At 51.1% G+C, this 21311-nt stretch overlaps 2 protein-coding genes across 2 annotated transcripts; one reads left to right on the plus strand and one right to left on the minus strand.

The window, feature by feature from the left end:
- Window positions 1–611: 611 nt before the first annotated feature.
- Window positions 612–1544, plus strand: LOC310918460 (olfactory receptor 14J1-like; the record flags this gene model as incomplete). The annotated part of the gene is made up of 1 exon (XM_083877321.1): window positions 612–1544. The coding sequence occupies one exon, from the start codon at window positions 612–614 to the stop codon at window positions 1542–1544; it is 933 nt and encodes a 310-aa protein (XP_083733447.1).
- A 14395-nt stretch (window positions 1545–15939) lies between these two features.
- LOC310918268 (olfactory receptor 14J1-like) lies at window positions 15940–16872 on the minus strand (the record flags this gene model as incomplete). Its single annotated transcript, XM_083877123.1, has 1 exon — window positions 15940–16872. One exon carries the CDS (start codon window positions 16870–16872, stop codon window positions 15940–15942), a length of 933 nt encoding a protein of 310 aa, XP_083733249.1.
- Window positions 16873–21311: the final 4439 nt, after the last annotated feature.

Below are 21311 nucleotides of genomic sequence, written 5' to 3' on the forward strand. Positions count from 1 at the left end.
TTGTGTAGTGAGGATGTTGCAGTGTTCAGGACTGTACTCAGAATTATATATAACTCCAGAAAATTTCCAAGTACGTTATTCAAGGAGCACAGCAAGGCAGGGGCTGCTAAAACAGGGAAATCCTGCATTTTAATCTACTACTTTGGATAGCCTTGATTGGAAATTGCACATATATATTCATCACTCAGTTCAGGGTTAGAAAAATAAAACTATTTTCTCTCAGATCCTACTAAACCAGGCAGTGACAGACATCAGCACAGGGCCCCTTGCAGGCAGCACCAGAATCACTTTTCCAGCCTCCTCAGGGTTGCTCTGAGGTTGCCATCAGAGCCTGCAGAGCCAGAGCTGCCCCTGGGCAGTGCCTGAGCTGGGAGGGCTCTGCAGGGCAGAGCTGAGCCCCCAGGGCTGGGCTGGGCTCTGGCAGCACTGGCAGGGCCCAGCCCTGGGCACAGGGAAGCAGCTGCAGGCAGGGACAGCTCCAGGCAGCAGAGCCCTGGGCAGGCAGTGGGGGGAAAGTTCCACCAAGCTGTGCTGGGATATTGAAAGTCCTCTCCAAACTGAACTATCCCATGATTACTCTTTTTACAGATCCCCATACCAAGACACCACAAATGTCCAACAGCAGCTCCATCAGCCACTTCCTCCTGCTGCCATTGGCAGACACAAGGCAGCTGCAGCTCCTGCACTTCTGCCTCTTCCTGGGCATCTCCCTGGCTGCCCTCCTGGCCAACGGCCTCGTCATCAGCGCCTCAGCCTGCGGCCACCACCTGCACAGCCCCATGTTCTTCTTCCTGCTCCACCTGGCCCTCAGTGACCTGGGCTGCATCTGCACCACTGTCCCCAAAGCCATGCACAATTCCCTCTGGGACACCAGGGACATCTCCTACACAGGATGTGCTGCTCAGCTCTTTTTCTTTCTGTTCTTTATCACAGCAGAATTTTATCTCCTGACCATCATGTGCTACAACCGCTACGTGTCCATCTGCAAACCCCTGCACTACGGGACCCTCCTGGGCAGCAGAGCTTGTGCCCACATGGCAGCAGCTGCCTGGGCCAGTGCCTTTCTCAATGCTCTTTTGCAAACAGTCAATACATTTTCCCTGCCCCTGTGCCATGGCAATACCCTGGGCCAGTTCTTCTGTGAAATCCCCCAGATCCTCAAGCTCTCCTGTTCACGCTCCAACCTCAGGAAACTTGGGTTCATTGCAGTTAGTGCCTATTTAGCACTTGGGTGTTTTGTGTTCATTGTTTTCTCCTATGTGCAGATCTTCAGGGCTGTGCTGAGGATCCCCTCTGAGCAGGGACGGCACAAAGCCTTTTCCACCTGCCTCCCTCACCTGGCTGTGGTCTCCCTGTTTGTGAGCACTGCCCTGTTTGCTCATCTGAAGTTGCCCTCCAACTCCTTCCCATCCCTGGATCTGGCCCTGTCAGTTCTGTACTCGGTGGTGTCTCCAGCCCTGAACCCCCTCATCTACAGCCTGAGGAACCAGGAGCTTAAGGCTGCAGTGTGGAAACTGATGACTGGATGGTTTCAGAAACATTAAACTGCTGGCCTATTTCTGCAATTAATTTGTAATAAAAGTATTCTTTGATAATTCTTGTTGATTTCATTTTGGAGTTCCTCTTTGTTTGTTTTACTTCATAATTCTTAACCAGAAAGAAATGTCACTGTTTGTGCCATTTCTCATTTTATTTCTCTCGACCATCCCTGTGGCCACAGACTGTGTCAATGAGGGGCTGTACTCTTGGTGGCTTTAAAGGGACTCAAGGATCTGCCAGCCAAGTTTTCAGCAGAGATGCCCCTTTTGTTCCCTTCTCTGCAGCTGCAGCAGCAATGTCTGTGTGCAGAGCTGGGGGCAGATCAGGGCTGGCACAGCAGCTGTGCCCAGGAGCAGCAGCCCTTGGTGCTGCCAGTGCTGCTGCCGTGGCCCTGCCCCGCTGCCCTCCTGGCCCTGGTGTTGCTGTAGGGCCTGAGGGCTCTCGGGGCCGGGCACAGGGCTGGGGGTGGCAGTGCCGGGGCTGCAGCAGGGACAGGCCATGGGCACTGCTGGGGCAGCGCTGACGCCTCAGGGCAGGGCCTGGGGGCTCCAGGCTCCTTGCCCAGGCTCTCTCCAGAAGACGCCCAGGCCAATGCTCAGCACAGAAAAGCCCCGGGAGCAGCCCCAGGCTGGCCCTGGGCAGGCTGGGAGCAAACAGCAGGGCTGGGGCTCTGCAAGGGCCCTGGGGGAGACAGGCAGGAGCAGCAGAGCAGGGGCTGATCCATCCCCACTGCGCTGGACACCCCAGGGCAGCGTCCCAGAGCGTCCTCATGCCCCTGCCAACAACATCCCCCCTGGGCAGCCCTGGCCTCTCCCCCAGCTCACGCAGGGGCCGCATCCTTGCAGGCACAGACACGGCAGCACTGCCTCAGGAGCCCCTGTTTGCACTGCCCAGAGCAGGCCTCAGCACCCCCATGCTGTTGGTGTGGGGAGATGAACCTGAGGGAGCACAAATGCCATCAGCCCCTGGGGCCAGGAAGGGCTGGGCCACAGCAGGGAAACCACTCAGCTTTGGTGTGGCCTCTGTTGGAGTCAGCTGTTGGAGTCCAGGGCATCCCTCTGGGCACTCTGGATGGTCACAGACCTCAGTAGAGAGGCCTGGGACTCGAGAAAGAGAGTCTGGGGTCTGTGCAGTGGGGTTTTGCCTGGCACAGAGCCCAGGAAGACACAGTCTTTGATTTTGGTCCATGTGAAAAACATCAAACACAGAGAAGAATTGCAAGTCACAAATGTATGACAGACAGTAGTGTAGTTATCACCATGTAGAAGATTTTGTAGTTTAGCGTTTTTAGGATGTAGATGCAATGGGACAAGGTGGAGATTTTAGGGCGGTGCCCTGAGTTCTTCTTCTTCTCCCTTGGCATCCATCTTCTGGGGGCATGTTGGAATGATTATCACACAATTCTCCACTCCTGGCTGCAGCCTCTGGAGATTCATTCTCTGCATTCAGCCAGGCCTGCATTCCCTAACAACTCCAGATACCCTGTCATGTTTTCTTAGGGTAGAACAGTAACAATGAAAACCTCACCAATGGCACAACTCCTCAGCCCATCAGGAAAAAAAAGGACAAGTTCTAAGGTTCTCCAAATATTTGATCTGCTTTGCTGCAAGAGTTGTGCTGCACTTGTGGTGTGGAAAGCCAAGAGAAGCCGCAGTTGGTGCCACATCTTGTGACAGAAATTTGACCTCATTCTCCAGGGAAGGATCTTGAAAAGGGCAGACATGACTGTGAAGTAGATTGTGGGAAAATTGAAACAGATTTCCAGAAGTGAAATGAAAATGGAAAGAAACAATCCAAGATGTTTTCTGCCATGGATTTCTATGCTCCCCTTTTCCATGTTGTCCTACTTCTCCATCCCATTCATTCCAAATGGATCTCACCTCTAAGACCAATGACTTAGCCAGTTTTAGACACTGTAAAATACCATGAGCTACACACAGTTTGCCTTCCCCTGTTCTTGTTGGAAAGCAATGCTGGAGCCACAAGTGCAGGGCTTGGGACAGGCATGAATCCTCCAGGCAGGGAATGTGCCCTGACAGTGTGTGAGCCTGAGCAGGGCCAATGGCCAGCAGCGTTGCTGTGCTCGGCTTCCATGGAAGCATCCCAGGAGCAGCTGCTGAGGTCAGGAGCCATGGCAGGCACCAGGCTGCTCCAAAGGCCCTTGGCAGGGTGGGCTCCTGGGCTGGCTCTGTGTGCCAGGAGCCGGCAGCGCTGGGTGCAGGGAGCCCAGGGAGGGCACAGAAATGCTGGGCTGGGAAATGCTGGGGGGGACAGCGAGATGGGCGTGTGCAGCCGGCCAGGGCACAGCAGCAGCACGCACAGGGGGCACAGCCTGCAGGACACATGGCCAAGGGCTGGGCAGGGCTGGCAGGGCCACAGGCACCCAGGCCTTTGTCCCCTGGGCTCTGGCAGCGCCTCTGGAGGCCCCACAGGAGGAACTTTCCTTTCAGGGCCTGCACTTTGCTCCTCCCTGGCTCCTCCCTGAGGAGGCTGGCAGGGCTTGCAGTTTGATGCCATTTGTCCTTGCTGCCCCTGCCATCCCAGTGCCCCACAAAGAGCCCCGAGGCACCCGGGAGGGACAGGCCCTGCTGTGCCAGGCCTGGGCTCAGGGCTTGGCCTTTCTGCTCCCTCCAGCCAAGCCAGGCCTTGCTCAGCACTGCAGTTCCTGCTGCTGTGCCCCAAGCTGGCTCGGCCGCTGTTGGAAAGGGACTTGAGGTACCTCGATCCCCTCAGGGGGCACATGGGAGAAAACAACAAACTTCTCACCAGGGTGGAGAACAAACTTATAACTTGCAAATTTCAGAGAATGAGCTACATGAGAAATCTTAAAGCACCATGGAATTCCAGTAAATCACTTCACAAAGCATTGAGTGAGCAAACTCTGACCTGTCCAACTTAACAGTTCTCCAGATTTTTAGAAGAGGTTAGTCAGGAGAAGAAAGAGAGAGAGCAAGAGAGGAGATCCACAGTCACCCTTGGATCCAGCACCATCTCAGCTGCTGGGAGCTCTGGGGACATGGGACGTGTCAGTGTCACACCTGTGTCGCAGTCTCACCTGCTCTGGCCCCTCTCACAGGTCGGGTTTTTGGGGTGCCAGGGGCTTGGCAGCCACTTTGGGGCTGGAGCAGAGGCTGCAGTGGCTGGGGCTGGGGCAGTGATGGCCCCACCTACACAGATCTTGCCCTGGCCCCCAAACACACCCTGGAGATGTCTGGGGCCATTCATCATTTCTCTGCTCTCCAGCACCGAGGCAACGGACTGTGGCTGCAGCTCTGAGCTGGTGCCCAAGGCAACCACCCCTGGCAATGGGGCTGCAGGGAGCTGCTCTCAGGAAACCCCCAAAAGAGTTGAGGAGTGCCCCACAAGTGCCTCAGAAACATGGGATACCCCAAAATCTCTTCAGGAACGTGAAATATCCAAAAACTCACTCAGTAATTGGCTCCCCTTCCTTTCATCAGTCCCAAACTTGGCCTATCTCAATCCAGACCCCACCCCACCTCCCCAGTCTCAACACCAACTCATCCCGCCCCCGCCGCACATCAAGACCCCCTTCCCAAGCCCTATTTCCCCCATTTCACACCTCCAAAACCCCCTCCCACCAATCCTGCCCCACCCAATGCCCATCTCACCCCTCCTGATTTGCAGCACACTTTGCCCAATCCCCTTCCAAGTCCATCCCACTCTGAGGGGCTGTGGAATCAAGTAATTTTGGGGTGGGATTGAGTAGTATTCAGTGCTATTGAGTGGTTTTGAGGTAACAGATCAAATTCTCTTGTCTCTTTGAGTGCGAAGAAATGGAGACAATCACACGAAATACCACCACAACCCCCAAGTCCTCCAACATACCCTCCAGAATCTCAAATTCTCTAGTAAAAAATAAGGCTTTAGATACCTTTAGGAATTTATTGAGTTTTACCAAATTTTCTCTGGTTTAAATGAATAAAGATGAATCAAAGAATATTTGAGACCACCAAAGAAAAAAAACAGACTAATGTCATCCCACTGCAGATCATAGGGAATGTGGGTCACCAGGGCTATGCCAAATGAGGATCGTCTGATATAAGATGGAGTTGGAGACTGACATGAACATCTTCCCACAGCTGGGGCACTCTCAAAGCCATTTCCTTACTGGTGACTCTGTTGGTGTTGGGTCAAGATAGAGCTCCTGGTGAAGCTCTTCCCACACTGGGGACACTCATGGAGCCTCTCCCCAGTGTGGATGCGCCGGTGCCTGATGAGGTGGGAGTTGCGATTGAAGCCCTTCCTGCAGTCGGGGCAGCGGAAGGGCCTCTCCTCCCTGTGAATCTGCTGGTGCCGGAGGAGAAGGGAGCTGGTCTGAAACCTCTTCCCACACTCAGAACACTCATAGGGCCTCTCCCCGGTGTGGCTCATTTGGTGGATGATCAGGTGGCCCCTCTGGTTGAAGCCCTTCCCACATTCCCCACACTTGTATGGCCTTTCCTCAGCGTGGGTGTTCTGATGGCGGATCAAGTGGGATCTGCGGCTGAAGCTCTTCCCACACTGCTCACACTTGTAGGGCCGTTCCCTGGTGTGGATCCTCTGGTGGCGGATCAGGTGGGAGCTCTGGATGAAGCTCATCCCACATTCCCCACACTCGTGGGGCCTCTCCCCAATGTGGATGCGCCGGTGCCTGATGAGGTTGGAGTTGTGCTTGAAGCCCTTCCTGCAGTTGGGGCAGTGGAAGGGCCTCTCCTCTCTGTGAATCCGCTGATGCTTGATGAGATCTGAGCTGGTGTGAAACCTCTTTCCACACTCAGGACACTCATAGGGCCTCTCCCCAGTGTGGATCCTCTGGTGTCTGATCAGGTGGTCTCTCCGGCTGAAGCTCTTCCCACACTCCAAGCACTTGTGGGGCTTCTCCCCATCATGAAGCTGCTCATGGACCAGCTCAGAGCCCCGGCTGAAGCTCTGACCACCTTCCTGGCACAGGGTAGATCTTTCCTCCTCAGAGCATCCTGAGAGGGGTCTGCAGACCCTCCCCCTTTGGGATCTCTGGGGCTTTTCCTCCCTGTTGGATTCCTGCACTGTGGAGCCACTCAAAACGGCCTCTTCCACGAAGTTCTCCCACAGGGATTTGTCCTCCCTGGTCTCCATCCTCAGCTTCTTGTCTGGGGGAGAAAGGACAAGGAGAGGATGGGATTTGCCTCTGTGCCAGAGGGAAGGGGAAGGAGATCCCCTCAGTCCATCCACAGCAGGACAGTGTTGGCAGCAGGGCTGTCCTGAAGCAGGGGGCCGTGCTGGGCTGGGAGATGGAGCAGGAGAGAGGGGGAAAGGGGCACTGACTTCCTCCTCACCTGCCTGGATATCCTGGGCCATCTTCCTCTTCATCGCAGCCTAAAGTAAAATGTTAAACTAAAAATGCAGTCGAAAACAAAAAGAAAAAAACACTGACAGAGTCAGAATACAACCTGACACTCAGTTAGTCAGGGTGTTGGTGGCTGCAGTCGTCCTGGAGTGACAGATGTGCTTTTCTTGAAGCAGTGATCTTGTAAAAGGGTATAGTTTTCCTCGGAAAGTCCAGTGGTGGTGCAGATGGGTCTGGTCCTCCACTGGGAATCCAGTGAAACAGGCTGCTTCTTGTGTGGTGAATGTCAGATTATATCCAGGTAGGAATGCTTGGCTCCTCCCTGTGGGAGGAGCATCTCCCAATGGGATGATTTACTTTTATCAGTCATGCAGTGAGCATCAATGGCCCATTAGCAGAAGATAATCCCTGGAGGGAGGATGGGTTGTGGAAGAGATAAAGAACACTGCCCCACCTGGTTTTAACAGATGGGAATGGAATACAAAATTTTGGTTCCATCTTGCATTGCAACCCAAGACTATTGGTCAAATGCATATTCATGAAGACTATACACTTTTAAATATTCCTTTGTGTGCACATTTTCTGGCAATTCTTTAGCTTAGTTCGACCCCTGACCTCATCTTCCTAAAATATGTGCCATAATTCAGATGTGATTTTGAGACTTTTGTGTTTTATTTCCTCTCAAGGCCACCTGGTCTGTGATTTGGCAGTTATTGATGGCCAAAGGGTTGGTTGTGGATTCCTCCTGGCTCTTTCTGTGTTACTTGCCTGGGTTTTTTTTCAATGTTATCTTAACATCCAGACACTTTAGTCGACGTTTTTCTTTGAATCAACATTAGCCATTTCACTATTGTCAGTCAGTTACAGAAATACAGGCATCAGTCATTATTTCCCAACCATAGTCACTTCTGCAAAGATAATTAGCACATTTTAATTTTTTAATAATAATATAGTCTATTAAATAGTATATCTATGTTGTTGTTTATATTTGTATTTGTATTTGTATTTGTATTTATATTTATATTTATTTTTATGATTATTGCGTTTATATTATATATTTATAGTTTTGTAATATACTCTATTTCAATATTTTGCACTACCATAAACTGTAATACATTTATCACACTGAAATATGCAATCTCCACAGGGATTAGGGTATTAACTGCTAAAGGGTGACAAATTAGACTATATCAAAAGCAGTTTAAAAGAGATTACAAACTGCAATGTGCCAAAAAAATTTGCAAAAGCCAAGATATAAGTGTGAAAGCCAAGAACTACACAGATATTTCTAACAGGTCTCCTGGTCTAACAGAACACCAGGACTGTGCTAAATGAGCAGATTGAAGGAATTACAAGGATGCATGCTAGGAGTACTGAGGACACATGGAAGGCTGTCTTCGTTTGAAGGACAGGGATCTGCTGGGGAGGGGCAGGGCCTCCCTAGAAATGGAGAATTCAAACCCCCTCCCTCCAAATTATTCTAATTTAGAAAAGGAAAGGGGCTTTCAGGCAGAGGGATGAGGTTAAGAAGAACAGTTCTTTACTAGTATATATAACAAGGCAAACAAACAACAACAACTACAGCATTAATAGCAAACACAACCAGGAACCTTGGGAGGCATTGTTTCACAAAGCCCGGGGCAGTCCAATCTCTTGGGACCCTGAGAGCACCAAGCTGGAAGAGTGGAAAAAATCCCGGGCTGGTGGATGGGACCAGAAGCTGTGCAGTGGCAGCTGGAATGGCAGGGATGTCCCAGCAGGGCAGGGCAGTGTGGGGTCACAGAGCAGCAAAAAGCCTCAAGGCAGCGCCGAAGAAACGGCGGCAGCGGGATGGGGCTGGGCCAGCAGGGCAGGGGGAGACGAGCTCAGAATTCCTGGGCACATGAGCAGGGGTTGGCAGATTTCACAGGACTGCACTTTGGTGGTCGCAGCAAACTCCTCCCACAGCAAGCAGCAGCCTGGCTGTCCTCTCCCCAACACCAAGAGCAAGAGAGGGAAGCTGCCCCCAGCCCTGTCCTTTTTCCTGCCTCAAAACTCACGTTATCTCCCCCTCCTGACTCTTGGCCACCTCTGTATTTTGGTCAAGCACCCAGAATGACTCAGTACTTAGTCTCCTAGCAACTTATGGAGAAAAAAAAATCAGTAAATAAAAAAGGATCAAACCGAACTTCCAACACTCTCCTGCTCCAACTCATACTTCAGGGAACTTGGGCTCTGTTTTGGTTTGAATAGACAGGGATCTGCCAAGGAAGACTGGAGTCTCCCTTGGAATGTAAGCCCCCTCTCCTCCGTTTCAAATTATTGTAAATTTGCAATTAAAAGGCTCTAGGCAAAGATTTTGGGGATAGGTATAGCAGTTCTTTACTAGGGATATTAAAAATACAAATCTTTTAGTAGAAAAGAATAAGCAAACAAACAAACAAACAAGGAATCTCAGAAAACAAACAAACAAAACCAAAACAAAACAACTTAAAACTTGACAGAGTCAGAAATACAACCTGACACCCTGTTAGTCAAGGCGTTGGAAACAGTCCAAAGTCAGCCCTCCTGGAGTGGCAGAGGTGTCCTGTTGGAAGCAGAGATGGTCCTGTGGAGCCAGGGGTCCTGAAGTGGGTCCAGACTTCCTTTGGGAGTCTCATGGGAACACCAGAGTGCCTGATGACACCTGCGGCTCTTTTTTATCTCGGCAGAAATGGTTTGCCTTCTGCTCTGTGGTAGAGCATCTCATAATAGGGTGATGAAATGTGTCATGCCATTGCTGAGCTTTAATGGTGCGTTAACAGAAGATATTCCCATGGGGGTAGTGAAAGACTGAGCAGAGATTAGAGATAATACCCCACCCGGTTTTTAACAGCTGGCTTGTTATCAGAGAAGGGAGTTAGCCCCCCCCCTCCCCCCCACCCCCTTCTGGAGTTACAACAGATAAGATAAAACCTCCCCAACCGAGCTTTGCGCCATCTCTTTGATTTTGGTCAAGTACTCTTTATGTATCCAACACTTAGTCTCCTTGGTAACATATGAGGAAAAAATTCTTTAAAGTAAAAAAGGAGCAAACCTCACCCCCAACAAGCAGCCAGCCTGACTCAGGGCACCAGCCTGCACTTCCTCACTTTGGAGTTCTGCAATGGTTTTGACTTGTCTGATTGTCCTTGGGAGATATTCTTCTCTTTAATGCTTCATTGCCATGACTGTCTGTGCATGCACTGAAGAGAAATGAACTCAGTTTCTGAGGAAATGAGCAGCTGCAAGTTGAGGGTGTGAATTTTAGATGGTTGATAACTGGGTCTTGCAGGGTCTTGGGGCTGGCCATGGATTTCCCAGCAAAGGCTGCAAAGCCACTGGAACAGACTTGTCTCTGGATTTCTCAGTCCCTGTGGATTGGTTTTCAAAACCTGTGGATGGATTGCTGAAAGTCTCTAGATGCTTGTTGAACTCCAGGAGTTTTACCAGAACAGACTTTCTTGATTGATTTTCCAACCTATACTCTGAATTTTGAATTTGAACCATTCAAGAGTGTAAAATTGAATTAAGTTGGTTTTTATTTCTTCCCATGTCAGTAAAGTTTTTTTACCTTTGAGAACTTTCTCAGTTTTCTGCAGGGGCATATGCTTGTCTCTGATGATTTTGCAGTTTTCTTCTTCAATACTGTTTTCATTACATGACTTTTATCAGTATTTTATCAGTATTAAATGTCGGAACAGTGTATTTCAGATGAATTTATCACAGCCCATAATCAGCCTCAAAGATTTTCCAGATTATCTGAAGGGGATATAGCTCTGATCAAGGTGTCAAATACCACAGTCACTTAGAGCTTGATCTCTCAAAGTACTCATCACCATTTTTAAACAGTATCCTTTTCCATCTCCTTTCATGTAAGAAAGGTCTTATTCCTGCCATCACAGTGTCCCACAATTAAAACCCCACAGCTCTGTTTAGTACCTGTAGGTAGTTGAATTGCACTGTTTCCTTTGAAACCACGTACGTGCTTGGGCTGCAGCCCTTGAAAGAATTCCTGATTGCAACATAATTTTGTGTGTCACAGGAGGTTACTGCTGCTGGGAGGCTCTGTGCTGATCTTTTGGAGAAGATAAATAATATTGAAGGATAAATCCAATGGAAAGCTCAGACAACAGAGTCATTGAAAGTTTTACAGGTCTTAGTTTTGTCAGTTTTCCCTTCCTTTAATTTTTTTAAAAGTAATTGTATTTTAAAGAGAAAGTCTGTTTTTCAGCAAAAAATTATTTGGAAGTTTAGTGGGCCATTCATTCACACCAAATCTTGTTCCAGTTCATTTGAATCCATGATGATTCAGAAAATTTGCAGTCATTTCTCTTGAACTTTTCCTTATCTCTTATCTCTTATCTCTTATCTCTTATCTCTTATCTCTTATCTCTTATCTCTTATCTCTTATCTCTTATCTCTTATCTCTTATCTCTCATCTCTCATCTCTTATCTCTCATCTCTTATCTCTTATCTTTTTCTTATCAGTGGTAGTGCTGACAAAATTTAAAGGGCTCTGCTTTGGAAAAAAACCCCTTTTTATAGATTATCAGATTATTTTCAATTTGGGAAAGAGGTCTTAATTGGTAATAGATTCTCTTAGGGAAAGTAAGATTTTCTATTTTGAGGCGATGTGTTGAAAGAGATTCATGGAAATATTTGATCCATTTATCTCCATCTGATTTGAGGGGGAAGATGTGCAGGCTCTGAAGAGCAGCATTTGATGGCCTCAAGTTGGGGAACTCCAAACCCAAGGTGTCTGTTTGGGAAAACGTTGATTTCTGTAGAGCAGGTACTAAAGTTGGGGCCAGAGCTGGGAAGTGTGGCTCCCAGCCCAGAGCCATCATCTCCATAAAACCACTCCTCCAAAGTCCTGGCATATTTTGGGATAGCCTGCACCTCAACAGTGAAAACCGAAGTCTTGTATAAAGAACAAAGAGGGAAATGGAAAAAAAAATGTCAAAAGAAAGTAATTTGCATGTCTTGGGAGCAGAGAAATCATTTCAGTGAGCCATCTCTGACAGAGAGTTTTGGAAAACGAACCCAGAATATTAAATTCACTGCAGGGAAAAAGCCAACTCCATGCTCAGGCCATGATATTTATCAAAAGCAAGCCTGTGACTGCAGGAACTCTCCTGCACAGGGAATCCTGCAGGGCCAGCTGCTCTCCAGAAGGAGCCTGTGAGCTCCATCAGCCTTTTTGTCAAGCAGGGGCCAAGTCCCAAGTGTAGCAAGTGATTGAAAGATCCTGCCCAACCCCTGCCCAGGTGACCCAAGGTGAAGGGGACGGAGACCCCAGAGCCTTTTGGGGACACCTGGGACACACCTGGGACCCCCTGGAATCCCTTTGGGAGAGCCCAGACTCTTTTGGAGACACTTGGGAACCCCCGGACCCATTTGGGGAGCCCCAAGACTCCCCTGGGATCCCCCCAAAACCCTCTTCGTACCCCCCCAAACTCCTCTAGGCCCCATTTGTGACAACCCCAGACCTATTTGGGGAACCTCCTGGGGGGCCCAGACCTTTATGGGGACACTTAGGGACCCCCAAGACTCTCCTGGGATCCCCCCAGACCCATTTGGGACATCCCTGACACCCCAGACCCTTTGGGGGCATCTGGGACTCTCCCACACCCATTTGGGGAGCCCTTTGGGACACCCTTAAACTCCTCAGAGACCCCCTTGGGACACCCCCAGACCCATTTGGGAATCTTCAGATCCCCCCAAAATCCCCTTGGGCCACTCCAGGCCCATTTCTGCCTCTCCCTCTCCCTTTCACCCTCCTCCCAGACCCCCCTGGGTAACTTAGGGGATATTTGGGCGTTTTTTTGGAGATAGTTTGGAGCAAATTTGAGGAATATTTTGGGGTATTTTTGGCCATATTTTGGGACTATTTTGAGCTAATTTTGGTCTAATTCTGAGGCAATTTTGCTGATATTTTGAGGATAATTTGGGCTAATTTTGGGGATGTTTTCAGGTAATTGTGGGGATATTTTGAACTAATTCTGGTGTAATTTTGGGGGATGTTTTGTGGTAAATTTGGAATAATTTTGGCTTTTTGTGAGTATATATCTTGGGGATATTTTGTGGTAATTTTTGTGTAATTTTGTGGATATTTTGGGGTAATTTGGAGACAGGTGAGAGAAAATTCCCCGGGAATGTTCCCAAAAAATTCCCAAAAAATCTGCGGAGAAGGTGCCCAAAATGTCCCTGAAATATTCCCAAAAAATTACAAAAAATGAGTGGGTAATGTTTCTCTAATCCCCCAAGATGTCCCCAGAATATTCCCAAAAATGTGCATGGCATGTTTTTAAAATCCCCTGAAACATTCCCCAAAAATATTCCAAAATATGTGCATGGAGTGTTTTTCAACTTGATTGAAATGTTCTGACAAAGTTCCCACAATTGTTCATGGAGTGTTTCTAAAATGTCTGCGAAATGTTCCCCAAAACTCCCCAATAATGTGCGTGGACTGCTTCTGAAATGTCCCTGAAATATTCCCAAAATATTCCCAGAATCCTCTGAAGACATCCCCAAAATATCAACAAAATATCCCTGGAATATCTCCAAAGTGTTACCAAAATATTTCTGGGATGTTCCCAAAACTTTCCTGAAATGTCCCTGTAATATGCCAACAACTTCATCAAAATATCCCCGATATATTCCTAATTCCCCCCAAAATATTCAAAGTCTGTTTCTAAAATGTTTCTGAAATGTTCCTAAAGTATTTCCACAATCTTCTCAAAATGACCTAAAAATGTCCTCAAGAACATTCCCAAACTATTCCCAAATATCCCTACACTGGTACCAAAATATCAGAAAAATATCCCCCAAATATTTTTTCAATGTCATTGCTGAGCTGTAATGGCCCATTAACAGAAGAGATCCCCATGGAGGTGATGGGAGGGTGAGCAGAGATAAGAATCAATGCCCCACCCGATTTTAACAGCTGGCTTGTTATCAGAAAGGCACTTGCACCCTCCCTCCTGGAGATACAACAGATAAAGAAAAAACACTTCCCCAAATGGGTTTCAAAACATGGAATAGAATAAACTTTGTTTGGTTTGTTTGTTTCGTTAGAAAGCCCAAGACACCCTTCATGGCTGACAGAAATTCGACTTTGTCCCCAGGCCCTGCCCACCATGTCCCTCATCCAAGCCCTGGCACTCCTATGGATCAGGAACAGTGTGGCCAGCAGGAGCAGGGCAGAGATTCTTCCCCTGTGCTGGGCACTGCTTGAGGCAGCACCTCCAGTGCTGTGTCCAGTTCTGGGCCCCCCAATTTAGGAACAACATGGAGGGGCTGGAGCGTGTCCAGAGAAGGGAACAAGGCTGGGGAGGGCTCTGGAACACAAGTCCTGGGAGGAGCAGCTGAGGGAGCTGGGCTTGTTTCTCCTGGACAAGAGGAGGCTCAGGGGAGACAAGGCAGTGTCAGGGCACAGCCTGGACTTGATAATGTCCAAGGTCATTTCCAGCCTTGCTGATTGTGTGATTCTCTGAAAGCAGCCTTGCAGCAGTGTCAGGATGAGGCCTGGGCCTCCTCTTCAGAAGGTGCAGCAGCCCAGGTCCCTCAGCTTCTCCTGAGAGCCCCAAAGCCCATCCTGTCAGTCCTGCAGAGCCTCTGCAGCTCCTCCTCATGGCCCACAACAGGAGCCCCACAGCCAGACACAGCAGCCCAGATGTGCCCCCCTGGCCTGGGGTGCCTCTGGCAAGGGAGCAGCCCCAGGCACTGCAGGAGCCTGCAGACAATTCCTGAAGCCCTTGGAGGATGATCCTGCTCCCCAAGGGATGTTCCCATGGTGCCAACTCAGGAACTGCAATGGGGAGTGGGGCCAGAGAGGAAAGGGCTACCAGGGATGGGCTGTTTGCAGGGGAGGGAACAGGGGTTGGCAACAGGAAGAAATTTGTAGCAGGCAGAGTAAATAAAGCCAAGGTGAAGCAAAGGAAATGCTGAGGGCAGTTTGGGGGTGGCTGCCAGGCAGCCCTGGCTCTGAGCAACAACGTCTGCAGTGGCACAGGAAACTCAGAGCTGATGGGAACAAACTCTCTGTGTGACTTGAGAGGCCACGCCAAAGCTGAGTGGTTTCCCTGCTGTGGCCCAGCCCTTCCTGGCCCCAGGGGCTGATGGCATTTGTGCTCCCTCAGGTTCATCTCCCCACACCAACAGCATGGGGGTGCTGAGGCCTGCTCTGGGCAGTGCAAACAGGGGCTCCTGAGGCAGTGCTGCCGTGTCTGTGTCTGCAAGGATGTGGCCCCTGTGTGAGCTGGGGGAGAGGCCAGGGCTGCCCAGGGGGGATGTTGTTGGCAGGTGCATGAGGACGCTCTGGGACGCTGCCCTGGGGTGTCCAGCGCAGTGGGGATGGATCAGCCCCTGCTCTGCTGCTCCTTCCCGTCTCCCCCAGGGTCCTTGCAGAGCCCCAGCCCTGCTGTTTGCCCCCAGCCTGCCCAGGGCCAGCCTGGGGCTGCTCCCGGGGCTTTTCTGTGCTGAGCATTGGCCTGGGCGTGTTCTGGAGAGAGCCTGGGCAGGGAGCCTGGAGCCCCCAGGCCCTGCCCTGAGGCGTCAGCGCTGCCCCAGCAGTGCCCATGGCCTGTCCCTGCTGCAGCCCCGGCACTGCCACCCCCAGCCCTGTGCCCGGCCCCGAGAGCCCTCAGGCCCTACAGCAACACCAGGGCCAGGAGGGCAGCGGGGCAGGGCCACGGCAGCAGCACTGGCAGCACCAAGGGCTGCTGCTCCTGGGCACAGCTGCTGTGCCAGCCCTGATCTGCCCCCAGCTCTGCACACAGACATTGCTGCTGCAGCTGCAGAGAAGGGAACAAAAGGGGCATCTCTGCTGAAAACTTGGCTGGCAGATCCTTGAGTCCCTTTAAAGCCACCAAGAGTACAGCCCCTCATTGACACAGTCTGTGGCCACAGGGATGGTCGAGAGAAATAAAATGAGAAATGGCACAAACAGTGACATTTCTTTCTGGTTAAGAATTATGAAGTAAAACAAACAAAGAGGAACTCCAAAATGAAATCAACAAGAATTATCAAAGAATACTTTTATTACAAATTAATTGCAGAAATAGGCCAGCAGTTTAATGTTTCTGAAACCATCCAGTCATCAGTTTCCACACTGCAGCCTTAAGCTCCTGGTTCCTCAGGCTGTAGATGAGGGGGTTCAGGGCTGGAGACACCACCGAGTACAGAACTGACAGGGCCAGATCCAGGGATGGGAAGGAGTTGGAGGGCAACTTCAGATGAGCAAACAGGGCAGTGCTCACAAACAGGGAGACCACAGCCAGGTGAGGGAGGCAGGTGGAAAAGGCTTTGTGCCGTCCCTGCTCAGAGGGGATCCTCAGCACAGCCCTGAAGATCTGCACATAGGAGAAAACAATGAACACAAAACAACCAAACACTAAAAAGATGGAAAACAAAGTGAGCCCAAATTCCCTGAGGTAGGACTCTGAGCAGGAGAGTTTGAGGATGTGTGGAATTTCACAGAAGAACTGGCCCAGGGCATTGCCCTTGCACAAGGGCAGAGAAAATGTATTGGCTGTGTGCAGCAGTGAATAGAGAAAGGCACTGGCCCAGGCAGCTGCTGCCATGTGGGCACAAGCTCTGCTGCCCAGGAGGGTCCCGTAGTGCAGGGGTTTGCAGATGGACACGTAGCGATCGTAGCACATGATGGTCAGCAGGAAATATTCTGCTACAATAAAGAAGAGAAAGAAAAAGACCTGTGCAGCGCATCCTGCGTAGGAGATGTTCCTGGTGTCCCAGAGGGAATTGTGCATGGCTTTGGGGACAGTGGTGCAGATGCAGCCCAGGTCACTGAGGGCCAGGTGGAGCAGGAAGAAGAACATGGGGCTGTGCAGGTGGTGGCCGCAGGCTGCGGCGCTGATGACGAGGCTGTTGGCCAGGAGGGCAGCCAGGGAGATGCCCAGGAAGAGGCAGAAGTGCAGGAGCTGCAGCTGCCTCGTGTCTGCCAATGCCAGCAGGAGGAAGTGGCTGATGGAGCTGCTGTTGGACATTTTTTCACTCTGCTCATGGAGTCCTGTTGAAGGAGGACACAGTGACAAGTCAGGGGAGACTTTGCTGAGCAATGTACTGAGCCCTTTCTCCCAGCCCTGCCCCTGCTTCTCTGTGCCACCCAATTCTCATTTTCTCAGAGCCCTTCCTGCTGCCCCCTGCCTGGAGCTCTGCTGGGATCTGGCCCCGTGGCTGTGACAAGCAGGGGCTCTGCCCATGGACACTGAAGGGCCAGCTCTGCTCTGCAGCAATGGGGTCATGGGGACAGGGACAGGGGCCAGTCCTGGGGTTGAACTTCATCAGCCCAAAGTGCTCCTGAGGCAGAGGAGCTTGGCAGCCTCTCCTGCCCCAGGACTAAGGAATGGTGATGGCCAAAGGCAGTTTGAGAGGCTTTCCTGCTGTGCCCAGGGAGATCAGAAAGAAATGTGCAGTGCAAGAGCATTGGCTATAACTCAGTGAAGAGTGAAGGGAGCTGCTCTGTCACTCCATCTGTCCCCAGCTGCCCTTTCTGAGATCAAGGGCAGTCACTGTGTTCCCCTGAAAATCAGCCTGACACAGCTGAGAGCAGAGGGAGCCACAGCAGAACAAACTGGCTCAGCCTTTCTCAGAATGTCAGCCTCACCTCTGGCCAAGGACACTCCTGTCCCCAGTGTCCCCTGGAGGCAGCTCACAGCCTGGATGGCATCCTGAGGACACACCAAGGGTCCTGTCCATGGCACTGCTTGAGGACAGTCAGCTCATTCCCAGCCTCCAGCCTGCCCTGCCCAGAGCTGCTCCCCAGGGCAAGGGGAGCTGGGACACCCCATTTATGGTGTCTTGGCATGAGGATCTGTAAAAAGTGTAATCATGGAATAGTTCCGTTTGGAGAGGACTTTGAATATCCCAGCACAGCTTGGTGGCACTTTCCCCCCAGTGCCTGCCCAGGGCTCTGCTGCCTGGAGCTGTCCCTGCCTGCAGCTGCTTCCCTGTGCCCAGGGCTGGGCCCTGCCAGTGCTGCCAGAGCCCAGCCCAGCCCTGGGGGCTCAGCTCTGCCCTGCAGAGCCCTCCCAGCTCAGGCACTGCCCAGGGGCAGCTCTGGCTCTGCAGGCTCTGATGGCAACCTCAGAGCAACCCTGAGGAGGCTGGAAAAGTGATTCTGGTGCTGCCTGCAAGGGGTCCTGTGCTGATTTCTGTCACTGCTGGGTTTAGTAAGATATGAGACAAAATTTTTGGCTCTTTTTTTTCAACCTGAACATAGAGATGAATGTCTATGTGCAATTTCCCATCCAGGCAACACAGAGCAGTAGATTAATAAAGCAGGATTTCCCCATTTATGGAGCCCCTACCTCGCTTTGCTCCCTGGATTACCTGCTTGGGAATGTTCTGCAATTTAATGCCATGTTGGGAGCCATCCTGAACAATTCAGTATCCTCACCACACAAGGAGAACACTTCCAAGCCTTACCAGCTATGTCTCCTTCCACCCAGATCTTGTCCCCTAGTGCTGGGAGCAGCTCCCAGGGCTGGCTGAGAGCTGTCCCTGGCAGGCAGCAGAGTCCCTGCCCCAGCACAGCGCCCTGGGCTGCAGGACCCTGCTCTGCAGGACAGCCCTGGGCACCCCTGGCTGCTCTACACAGGAGACAAGCAGAGAATGTACTCACAGAGTCTGTAGGCATTGGGATGGTCCAGCTTTAGGAGAGGACTGCAGGAGCTGCAGCTGCATTGTCCTGCAGCCAGAGGTTCCTGTGCCAAGGGCTGGGAGTGATTCTCCCCCAGGCACTTGTCAGCCCCTTCCCAGCCCTGAGTGATTGAAGCTCTCTGTGCCTGTGTGCTGTGCCCGGGGTGGCTGCAGGCAGTGCCCCAGCCCTGCTGGGCTGGGAGAAGAGCTGCTCATCAAGAGAAATCTGTATTTGAAGCTTTTCTTGGTTGCCAGGAGGTGCCTCTGTGCCAGGAGCCCAGTCCAGCTCAGCAGCAGAGACACAGCACAAGGACTTTAATGACCCTCTTGGGGCTTGGTGAGGAGGCCCTGAACATCAGAGGGAGATGAAGAAACCACTTAAGAGCTCCAAGTCAGAATCCAACTCCAAAGTTTCTTGAAGTTTCAATGGGTCTCACAGAGGGACAGGACAGGAAAAGTGTCCCCAGGCCCCAGGCAGAGCAGAGAACTGCAGGCAGTGGTGACAGGTTTTTCAAAGGACTTTGGGTTTTGCTCTTGCCTTGGAATCTCTGAGAGGTCTGTGCAATCCAATTATCTACTGTAATTAGTCCCTTGAGAGGCTTTATCAGTAACAACACTCAGTGGGGCTTATTAATGCTTCAAGATATTTTAGTTGTTTTAAGGTGCTTGGAGTTTCCCTTTTAAAACTGACTCTGTGAGAGGTTTGTGCAATCATGGCCCCAATTATCTACTTTAACAAGTCCCTTGGGATTCTGAGTCAGCAACAACACTCAGTGGGGCTCATTAGCACTTCACAGAACTCAAAGTTTATTAAGGAACTACTTTTTGACACTGAGTCTGAGTGCTGTGTGTGATAATTGGCCTCCAATTATCTGCTTTAATGAGTCCCTTGGGAGCTTTGCATTGACACTCAGTGGGGCTCATTAATGCTTTGAGATACTCAAGGTGTTTAAGGTACTTTGGATTTTCCCTCCCACACTGAATCTCTGAGAAGCTTTTGTGCAATCCTGGCCTCCAAGTCTCACCTCCAAGGACTCCATAAGGAGTCTGTGTTGGGGATGGACTTCAGGGGGACCCATTAATGCTTCCAGACACTTTGGGTATTTCTCCTGACTTTGACTCCTGGAAAGGTTTGTGCAATCTCCTCTCAGGCCCTGAGGTTCCAGGGCTCAACTCCAAATGCACCACGGGACTCATTAGGATCAAACAAGTCCTGACAAACCATGGCTGTGCCTTGATTTCCCTCTGTTCTGGTGCAGTTCATTAGGAAGTTTTCCTCCTGCAGTTATGGAGAAAAGTTTCCAAGAGCTTCAAAGAAATACATATTTCTATTTGAAAGGAGGTATTTTATTACTGTTCTCTTTAGAGAAGCGGTGACTGACGCATTCAGTGACTGATATTGATCCACAGTCTCTCCCAAGGAGGTCTGCCCTGCCCAGAGAAGCTGTGCCTTGAGCTCTGGCCCAGTGTGGACAACCTTACTCCACATTCCCCAGCCCCATCCTGTCTCTCCTCACTCACCTGGGACCTGCTTTGCTTGAAAAACTGGCGGCACTCAGCCAACATAGGGTTTTTCTTTTTTTATTTTTTTAAGCAATCTAAAACTCCTGAGTATCCCCAGTGAAAACAGACAATCTCCTCAAGTGTGTGCCAAGGCCAAGGTGTCACCAAGGAGGTTCCCCTTCCCCAAGGCAGAACCATGCAAGGAATGATTTAGACACACAGGAAGTTCTGCAAGAAACACAAATCCAGAGTTGGCTGAAGGCAGAATTAGACCAACTGCTGAAGGCCAGACAAGCTTTGAACTCCTTGCAGCTCCAAGCTGCAGGTGGGTTGTTGGGAGGTGTGTGAGTGAGCCCAGAGTGAGGGCAAGGGCAATGCAGAGAGGCCTGGAAGTGCTTGTGTGCAGACAGGCAGTGGGGAAGGGCAGTGCAGGGCTGGCCTGGGCCAGGAGTGAGGGTGGATCATCATGCCCAGCTGGCCTGGGCCATGGCAAGGGGCTGTGGCCACGGGCACTGCCCTGAGCCCACTGCCTGGGCCCCTTGCTCAGGGCTGGTGTCAGTGCCCAGAGGCAGAGGGGATCCCTTGCTGGGAGCTGTGCCATGGCCACCTGCCCTGTGCCGCGCTGGCTGCTCAGGCGCCGCGGGACCAGCAGCAAACGCCACTGCCAGGGCCAAAGGCAGCTCAGGCAGACAGAAAGGGTCAGGGCTGGCCACTGTTTCCATGGCAGCCCTCCCTGGGACACCACACCTGGGTCACCTGGCCTGGCCATTGCCATGGAAACTCAGCTCATTTGGAATGCAATAGGGGATAAAGGTTTTAGTAGGGCCTGTCCCAAAAGGACAAAGTGTGGTGTTTTTAAACTAAAGGAAGGGAAGTTCAGATAAGGAGAGATAAGGAGGAATTTTTTGATGGTGAGGTTGGTGATCCACCAGGACAGGTTCCCAGGGAGGTGGACAATGTCCCATCCCTGGAAACATTCCAGTCCAGCTGGGACAGGGCTCTGAACAACCTGATCTGCTGAAAGATGTCCCTGCTCATGGCGGGGTTTGGATGAGATGAGCACTGCAGAGCTCTTCCCATCCAAACCATTCCAGGACTGCACGGGGACAAGGGGCTGCTCACTGCCCTCCATCCACTCCCCTGACTCCTCCTTGTCTCTGCTGGAGCCCACATCCAGCAGCCAAAGGCAGCCCCTGCTCTGGCCTTTCCCCCCTGCCCCAGGGGCTGCCAGAGCCAGGGGGGCACAGGTGACCTTTAGGCTCTGCAGGGCTCAGGCCCAGCG

The sequence above is a fragment of the Zosterops lateralis genome (assembly GCF_965231275.1).
Source record: "Zosterops lateralis genome assembly, chromosome: 23".
In the NCBI taxonomy this organism is placed as follows: domain Eukaryota; kingdom Metazoa; phylum Chordata; class Aves; order Passeriformes; family Zosteropidae; genus Zosterops; species Zosterops lateralis.